General features: G+C 39.9%; 1 protein-coding gene across 3 annotated transcripts in view; it reads left to right on the forward strand.

Annotated features, from left to right (window-relative positions):
- GALNT9 (polypeptide N-acetylgalactosaminyltransferase 9) overlaps nt 1–9,644 on the forward strand; it is a 309,645-nt gene extending 300,001 nt beyond the window's left edge. For all 3 annotated transcript variants that reach the window (XM_015877661.3, XM_085509388.1, XM_015877660.3), the window contains 2 exons: nt 5,086–5,253; nt 6,252–9,644. In XM_015877661.3, coding sequence (XP_015733147.2) covers nt 5,086–5,253; nt 6,252–6,398 — 315 coding nt within the window. In that variant the 3' untranslated portion in view covers nt 6,399–9,644. The remainder of the gene's footprint in view (nt 1–5,085; nt 5,254–6,251) is intronic.
- The last annotated feature ends 258 nt before the right edge of the window (nt 9,645–9,902 follow it).

Raw genomic sequence — 9,902 nt, forward strand, 5'->3', positions numbered from 1 at the left:
TTCCACTACATGTCTCCAATATCTTATCTATTTGAAATTCCCCAAAAAGCCTTTAAATTACAGCCACAAGACAGAGCATAGTACCAGCATTTCATAAAAGCATAGAAAGAGAAAATCACTGTTCTCAAGCCCTTAAAATCCAAAGTAATCTCTGCATGTGAGAATTATAAAAGTATGAGTAGAGCAAGAAGTTAATCTACCAAGTCATCCCACTGCAGTTTCCATTTCACTCAGTAAGAAACACTAGGCAGAAGGCAAAGGTGATGTTTTATCTAAGTTGAATATTCCACAGACAAGTATGGGTTGGAGCCACTCAAATGCAGCCAAGTTAATTAATGATTACACAGCTGGAAAAGTTCTATCATCTCATCACAATTTACAAAATTAATTCAGTGTGAGAACTACAGCTGCACAAACCCTAATCAAGGATATTCAAGCACATAGCATAAAAGGTGTTGACAGCAAGCTTTTTAATGTATTAAATAAACATTTTTAAAGCCCTTCTTATAATCATCCTGGGTGAGCATAGTTGTCTGTTATGTTTAGCTTTCAGTTTCTGACATTTTTCATTGCAAGCACAGGGCATATAATACCCCTGCTGAGTTGAGATTTGGGTGAGTTGCACGCACCTACTGAATATAAATGAGTATTAACATGGCACTCATTTTCACCAGTTTAAGTAATCTCTGGTGCTTGATGTGTCCTACTGGTTTGGAAACTTCTCAGTATTCAGATACGATCTGGGTTCTTTTTTTGATCCCCTTCAATTCTGACAAGCAAATAAGCAGTGATGTGAGTGTACACATTGCTCCACTGAAACCAACAGAAGGCAGTCAAGTGTTTAAAGAAAGCTGAGATAGGTATAAGGTTACTGTTTATTCTGTCTTATGCTGTTCTTTGCTTCTACTTCTTACCTTCCTATTTTCCATGCGTTTTGCACACCTTTGAATGGTGTGTCCTGCCTTGCAGTGAAAAAGAAAGGCATAACCCAGACACTGCTCTATGAACAAAATGCCTTTCCCTGTGTGTATTCTCAAAATCAGGTTTTACCACCATTGTTAACATATTTTCAACTTAAATCAGCTTCTAAATTACTTTATTCAGACTGGGATTATATCTATTGTGGATGTCCTTGAACTTGTTTATCTTGAATTCACATCAATTTAACATCATAAATTTGACTCAAGTTAAATCAGTGTAAGCCAGCAGTTAGGAATATCTAAACAAGGTTTTGCATTGGCCTAAGTTGATTTCACAGCTCACTTTACAGGGGAGTATTATCATTTCCATAGGCGTTCACAGAGTCTGAAGTTGGAGTCTGGTCCCTTTCAGAAAAAAGAAAGGTCTGCAAATGCTCCTGAAAGAGCAATGGGAAACACCATCCATAGCTAGAAAAACTGTCAGGAAATAAAAGGAGTATATTGGGGGAAGGGAGAGAGATCTCCATGCTCAGGTTCCTGGAGCTCATGGCTGTACAAATAGATGGAGTAAAAGATGAAAGACCTGGCTTAAACTGCTGCTTCAGGGCAGATATTTGACGTTTCTCCAGGCAGAGCTGTGTTTCTCCATTGCACACTGGATCCCATCGCTCAGAGCAGGGCAGTGGATGGAAAGGAAATTTCTCAGTGGGAGCAGTGGTTGGCATTGTGTAAAACACCCTGTGTCTTTGGTAACAGTTGTGACAAGCATTCTGGATACTGAAGACATTTCAGGCTCTGTTTCATGAATGTCAGCTTACAGCTCAGCTTAAGCCTGCATTGCTGAGAGGTTGTTAAAGGTTTTATTTTGTTGGGTTACATTTCATTTTGAACCCAACTAGATTCATCTGTGTGTCTTCTCCAAAGTTACCTGCTGATCTGTGCTTTTCTCACCTGACTGGAAATCAGCAGAGATGGGTTCTCTGAAGTCAAACCCTTCAATTAAGAGCTGACATTTACCTATCAGATTGTGCTCATGAGGACCACCTTCCATGAGCATCACTGCCTACTCTTTTTTTAATCAGTTGTAGTGACTTTGTTTAACAACCTTTGACATCTCATCTGTTCTGCTCAGATTTCTGAAAATTGAAAGGAAAAGTGTTGTGTTACCGTAGGCACAGCAGATTGAATCAGGATTAGATCCTGGAGTAGTGAACACAGCTCTTGGCTGCAGCATGTGAGGTCCTTCTTCGTCACATGGGGCAGTAAGAAAAAGCATTTCTGTTCTGTATCTTGAGAATGTGTAGGTATATAAGGCTCACAGCCCATCAGGACTAGTGTAGAGGGGGTTTGTTTGTTTTCAGTGGGTTTGAATATGCCTCGATAAAAGGGGAGCTGCTGTTTGATTTTGTCTGACAGGGAATGCATTTGGCATGATGCATCACGCCCACAGTTCTAATGCAAATGCAGAGGTTGCCATTTCGTTTTCCGTATGGAAGTGACACTTGAGATTGAATCTGAACACAGCGAGTGTAATTTTCATTGTTCCATTGATTCTGTATTCCAGTTCCTGTTTTCTATCCTGCAGTACTAAGCAACTTATTTTAATACTTGTTGTAGTTGTGCAGTTTATATTGTCTCTATGAAGTGATGATATCAAGTCTTTGGAGGGAGACGTTATTAATCACATAATGAATCTTAATCTGAACTTTGATGAACCTTAATTTCAGACCTGATTTTGCAGAAGCAGGCACTAAAACATATGTAGACAGTGTGGTTTGAGTTGATGTGATGGTTTGTATGCACTTTCAGAACTTTGCTTTATTTTATTTCAGATGAGCGTCAGTTTTTGTAACTTTTGGAACTCTTAGCAGAAAGTAGATTCAGGAAAATTAAGCTGACGCTGTTCCATTTGTCTCATCATTGTAGAGATATCAATTTCCTGTGCCAAGCCATCTTTTATTCTGTTGAGCTGTCACACAACTGCCACTTTTAATATTGGAGACAGTTGAGCAGAGTTACTGCGTCTTCCACTTCCAGGGCTCAAGCAGCAGCAGTAGTTTCTGCACTAACAGCCTCTTTACAACACTGCCTTCCTGAGGTACATGGCTGCTGTGATGCTGAGGAATGCAACTCTGGCTATAGAGATTCCAAAGACAAAGAATATTTTAGAGCATTTTAATAGCTGCATTAGAAAATACCATTCCTTCTGAACCACAAGGGAAACTGAACTGACAGAGCAAGTAGTCCAATATTAAAGGTGGCCCCAATTATCGTGATAAGGCAAAGCCAAGCAGGCTGATCTGATGGATTATATTTTTAGACCCACAGATGTATAATGAAGACAGCAAGATGAATATATTTCCTACCAGCAGTTTTCAGCAATGCTTGCAGTTCATTTGAACTCTGCTGAGTACTCACAGGTTATTAGAAGTGTGAAGTAGACATGTTTTACTTAAAAACAGGAATGTGAGATTTTTCTTCTCCTTTATATGGGAAAAAAAAAACAAGTTCACATGTCAGGGTCAGCAGCCCATTGGTATTTTGAATCACTTTGCTTGCTTGAGCTTCTTTTGCATACATCCCCAGCATCCTTATAGGCAAAAAAAAAAAATAAAAAAAATGTATATATATATATAGTTCCTTGATTCAGTGTGCAGAGACAGTGCCTCAATTAATGCTACTGCTCGTGCCAGGGAGAATCCTCCTGTGGTTATCCCCCGCTCCCTCTGATGTGGGCTCTGCCCTAACTCTGTGCTTCACACTGATGCTCTGAACAGAAGTGGCAGGTGGAGAGAATGAGCACGTAGTCTGTCAGAGGACATTTGGTTTGGGAGCAAGCAGACGGGGCTTTTTTACCAGCAGAAAGATATGATTATTCACAATGTGGTTCTTCTGAGTTTAATAAGGATGGGTGTAGAAAGCTAGACTCTAACTCAGGATTTTTTTGATTGACTCTTAATGATGTCTCATGCACTGGCCAGTAGTACCCAATAAGTGCCAGGTATTTCTGACCTGCCTTCCCTTTCCTGTTAAGCAATTCCAGACACGTAACAGCAGTAAGATGAGAATGGCAATGAATTTCCCAGGTGATAATTGTGCCCCTCCAGTGGCATGTTGGGGATCCAGCACAGGGGGTTTGGAATCAGCCATCCTTCTTCAAGGATGATGACTGGGCAGCCAACCCCTCCTCACACCTGGAGCCTGCTGTGAACACAGAGAACAGCTCTCTTCCATCACAAATTTGCTTTGTGACAATTAGCCCTGCTTGTCAGGAGCCACCTACAGATATTTTCCTTGTCCTTCAATATTTTTCCTTTGTCCCATATAAATGCAATAAAATACATTCCAAGAAACCGATTTTTCACCTCACCTCCATACAGATTTTCTTTTTTTTTTGAGGGCCATTTTATTGTGAGACAAGTCAAATCATCACTTAAAATGGAATACAGGTAACAGTGACCCTCGCTTTGTACCAACTGATGACTGATTGTGTTGTGCACATTAAACCACTGGTACCCACTAAGACTTTTATCCTTATTAAAAACCAAAAACTACTCCAAAGCAACAACTGGCTCTCACCTGAAGCTTATTTACTGCCTGCAGCGTTTATCACATCAATACATTTCACAACAGTTAAACATCACAAAAGTCTGAAATGCCAGTGTCATCCTTCAGTGTATTATTATGTTGACCTGAGGAGTATGTGGGCAAATTCGTTATTTCCCTCTGGATTTTTTTTTCCTTTCATATTTTTGTATACTGGATTTTTTCAGCAACGTTTATTTACGAAAACTAATTAGAGCTGTTGCCATCGATAGCTTCTAACAGGGCTCTTAAGAGCAAACTGCACAGCAAATTGACATCGTGTCCTTGTTCCATCAATTCCTGCTGAGTGGGTATGATTTACATATTGATTACCTCATCTTCTTGATTGCCCTTTTGCACAAAATATTGGGTTGGGAATGGTGGGGAGAATACTGTGTCCTATGAGAGACCTCGGGTTGCTAAACCAAGGTTCTCATGCTCTGCCCTGAAGCACGATATGCCAGAATCAGAAGGGCTCGACTCTCACACGACAAAGGACCAGAGCTGCCAGTTGTCCTGGTGTCCCATGGCTGGGGCTGTGGGGCCATGGTGAAATTGTTCCCTTTGCTTTTCTCCCCAGCTCGTTCGCTACAGCTCTGATGGTGTCCTGCAGCTGGGGCCGCTGGGCTCCACCGCCTTCCTGCCTGACTCCAAATGCCTCGTTGATGATGGGAAGGGCAGGACTCCGACTCTGAAGAAGTGTGAGGATGTCCTGAGACCAGCACAGAGGTTCTGGGATTTTACACAGGTGCGGAAAAGCTCAGAGAGCCACACAGAGAGGAACTGGAGAGAAACAGTGACCAGGAGGACATTTAATGAAGAGCAAGAAGGTCTTTAGAGGAATAGTATCAGGGAATCCTCCCTGATGCTTTCTAGGATTTCTCCCTTTTAAACATATTCTGGGAATTCTGATATGTTTTCTAAGAATCCTCCACTTTATGCCTTCTGGAAATAGTCTGATCTGCTTTCCAGGCATATCTCACATCATGTGCTTTCCAGAAATTTCCATGTATTATTTTGAAGCATTTTGGGGTATGCTTTCTTGGAATATCCCCTCATCCTTTCTATTAATCATCCCCTTTGCTCTTTCAGGGACACAAACCTGCCCACCCCTTTATAATCTATGGGAATTCCTCCTTTTGCTTATGAAGAATTTTCTGATGCTCTCTGTAAGATTCCCTCACCCTTCACCTCTGTGCGTTCTAGCAAATCTCATTTACGCTTTGGAGGAGTCCCATTTGGAGGTGTCCCACTTGTGCTTTCGTGGGATATTATAGATTTCATTAGTCACTTTCAAGAACAGCTTTGTAATTTTTTAATTGTCACGGAATTCTTTGTTCTAGAACTTTCTAGAACCTTTTCTATAATCTTTCTAGGATTTTTTGGATCTAGAGATCTCAGTTAATTTCTCACACTTTTGAAGGGATTCTGGGATTTCCACCTCTTGGGACCCCCACAGGGGTTCTCTTGTGCTCTTTGGTGATTTTCTAGCAATTTCTTCATTATTTTCTAGGAATTCCTAAATCTGGAGGCCTCAAGGGTTTATTTTTTAGCACTCTGTGTGAATGATGTACTTCTTCTTAGGAATTTCTAGCACTTCTTAGGGATTTTTATCACTTGAACTATAGAAAATGTTCAAGGCTTTTCATAGTGCTTTCTAGGAATTTACAGATTGAGCATTTTTTTCTCCGAGTCTTTCTGACATTTTCTTGTTCCTTCTTCTAACCCTTCTTTTCTTTCTTTCAGAATGGTCCAATCATCAGCAGAGACACTGGCCGTTGTCTAGAAGTGGAAATGTCAAAGGATGCAAATTTTGGGCTCAGATTAGTTGTACAAAGGTGCTCGGGGCAAAAATGGATGATTAGAAACTGGATAAAACACGGCCGCCATTGATTTCTGGGTCTGAGAGGCTGCTTCTCCTGCCGTTGTCCATTGCTCAGTGTGCCATATCTTGCAAGGCATTTGTCCTAAAGCAAAATAGTTTGAACAGGACTTGGATCTAAACTCCATAGTTGGGCAATCAATGGAGGAAAAAGGGAAAACTAACAGGAAGAAAAAGAAAGCAAATACATACGTGCTCTATTTGGCTATTTCTTGCTACAGTAGATAACCTGGGAAGCTTAAGAAGAGTTTTCTGTTTGTTTGGAAATCATGGGAAGATCAGAAAACACAGAAAAGTGTGTTCCTAAGCTCTCCTAGGAGAATGAAGGAATAGACAGATGTTTCTATGAGTTGAAAGATCCCAATACTGCCTCATAAAGAGAGTTCTCTGATGGGTAGCTTTTTAGCTTTAAGTTATCGACTGGTGCACAAATCCTATGGTGAATAATCATGTGCCTTTTTTATTGTACTTCGTATACAAGAGGACTGGAAAAATCCTACCTTTTCAGCATGTCTGTCTCATTGTACTAAAATGAAGACCTGTAAATAACACTGGAAAGCATAATACAATATATGATAAATTTCAAGGTTGATTGTTTAGGAGTCTCTATCTCTAGAAAGAGACTATTCTGCATATGTTTACAGGTGGTTCTCAACCTTCAAGCTGCTAAAAGGCAGCATTTTAGAGACCTCTTCTATAGACACAGATAAACATTGAATAGGTAAAATAACCACGTTCCATTGTATTGCCACATTTTACATTTCTTGACTGTAAAGGCGTCACAATATAACACTTGCATATCTAACTCTTTTGAGGCAGTAAATGTCCTTGTAGATGAGTGGATTTGGAGAGGCCTCTGCTGGCCTTCAAGCCCCACGTACAGGTTCCAGGCTCCCATCCTGCAGGGCTGTGCCTGCAGGTAAACTTGGTGTTGTTCCAGTGACTGCCTGGAAGCCGGAGGCAGGGAACACTGGATGCTCATTACTTCTGCAAATAAGGTGACTTAGTTGCCAACTGTGGAATTCAGCAATTTGAGGCTTCCATTTTGTTGCCCATCTTGTGAAAATGTCAAATGTGAGCAAACATGCTTTGTGAGCACCGTCTAGACAAATTTCCTGAACAAACCAACAAAGGCTTGTCAGTATTTGAACACAAACAAAAACCTAGTGCTACGAGAAGGAGTTAGAGCAAGAGAGAAACAGGCAGCTTGTATAAGAAATGTTACTCTGAAATATAGATATTTTACCGTAGTTGACCTGGTGACAGCCTATCTGTGAACCTGAACTTAATAATGGCTCATGCAATGTCTGTGCACAGGCAGCCAGAGCAATGGCAGAGCCTTAACCAAGAGGTGATCAGAGCTGGTGACCACTGCCAAGGTCAGCAGGCTTTGGGTGCAGGTCCACAGCTTTTCACTGCAGTAAATTCAGTCATACTGAACGAGGGACAGAGACAGCATCTTAACTTTGTTGTTTAATATTTTATAGTACTTTTAAAAAAGGTTTTGCTTTGTTTTACTGAGCTGGGAAAACAGGTAATTGCAAACACTGCAGTACCATAAATCGTGGTGATCCGTTTCTCGAAGAGCTTCTGCCGTTCCTAATTCAAGGCATGCTAAACAAAATAAAATGGAAACAAAGTTAATTTTTCAAGGGTATGGTGTATAATAAAATATTTACTTTTAACATGCAAATTCCATCAGTTGTTGTCAACTCTTAGTTGGCATCCAGAGAGCACATCGCTATATTTTGCCCCGTTTTAGTTTTGCAGTTGTGTGTACAATATGTAATACAAAGTCTGGATTTTTTTATTTCTTTTTTTATTTCTTTTTCTTTGGTGGCTAACAGCTGATCTTTATTTACGTCACATTCACCAGGTTATGCATGAATTTATACAAAAGAATAATTATGGCTGAGATTCTAATATAAAAATGGTTACAATTCAGTGTTTATGGTTATTTGACCTCTAGAACAGCGTGATGAGGCCTGCAGGGAAAGGCAACATCTTGAATTAATCAGGCATTACATTAAGAAATACCACGGATGGGCTCAGTACTCTGTCCTTCCTGCAGGTCTGATACAGAGGTAGGGAGATTCAGGCTAAACATAGACTGGGAGCAGTCGCCCTGTGTTTAACTTCATTAAGTTAAGGCAATTACATTAGACAATTGCAAATAATCCAGTTACTATCTACAAGGCAGGTGCTGAATTCTTTGTATAAAACTTCTATTTGTGACTTTTGATCTTCTCTCAGATACAATTTAAAAGGGATTTAATTTAAAATTTAAAATTTAAAAACTGTATGGAAGTTTTATTCCTTCTTTTGTTTATTCTAACAGATTTTTATGGCATGGCTGAGGGAGGCAGGAAGACAGAAAGGAAATTACATTTACCTGGTGAGTTCTGGGGGGAGCAAAGTGGCGAGTCATTCACACCTTGTATAGTCTTCTCAGTTAAATACAGCTAACTGTAAAGGTGGCAGAAAGGCATCTCAATGCCTCACTAGTATGAATGTAAAGTTACAGTACCCAACAGAAGTGAATATGCCACATGTTGTTTTCTTTCCTGACTTAAATCATCAGTCTAGTCTTGATCCTTGGTTAACAATAGGGCAGCAAGCTTTTCAACCCTTTGCACATGAAAAAGGAGAAATACCAAATCCACTACCCTAAAAAATAACATTGCATTTGCTGTTTAGAAGCTTTGAAGGTGAGAAGACTGGATAGATGTCCTTTTATTGTCAAAGATTGTTACCTTCCATTATCACACTACCATAATGAACATGAACTGGCTGTCCTGGGAATAACATGGCTGCACTTTTTCGATGCTCAGTGCAAAGCATTTGAATGTGGCCACACGGTCTAAGAAGGGGTCAGTCCTGGCAAGCTTTGAGTGCAGAGGTCACCCATTGCTGGAAGCCTGCAAGCCTTTCAGTATGAGAAAAAATGCAGATTTCTGTGATAGTTAAATAGCTCTGAGACTTATGGAATAATATAAAAGAATTCAAATAACTTAAAGGTAAGGTTGGTTTTCTCTGTGATTGTCAGGGTGGTTTTTTTTAAGACTTAATGAAACAATTTCTTATATTTAAGAAATCCGTCTGTTGTGTTCTTTTTACTTTGGTCTTTATCTGTCTGAACCACTGCTTTGACTGTGGTATTAACATGGTAAATCTGCATGTGAGAGAGTCTTAAATATTCTCTCATAAAAGGAATAACAATAATAAAAAAGGCTTGAGTATTATCTGTTTTAACCAAAGTCTACGGGTCTCTTGTCAGTATTTCACCCACAGTGTAATCCAAAGTCCTGCTTCATGTTGTTTCAAATGTTTAGTCATGTTTCCTGCAGTTCAGATAATCTCAAAAGTATTTAATACCTTGTAGAGGAAATTCAGATAAGAACACAGTTTTCAATGTCTTTTTTGTTTAAGAGATTTTGGAGTTAAAAACTGTCTCCCGGGGCAGAGGAATAGAAGGTAAGGAGCACCAGCTCTGGTACAGTCCTATCCTAGGCAAA

This window comes from Coturnix japonica, chromosome 9 (genome assembly GCF_054131305.1).
Source record: "Coturnix japonica strain WE chromosome 9, WE-NBRP24, whole genome shotgun sequence".
NCBI lineage: Eukaryota > Metazoa > Chordata > Aves > Galliformes > Phasianidae > Coturnix > Coturnix japonica.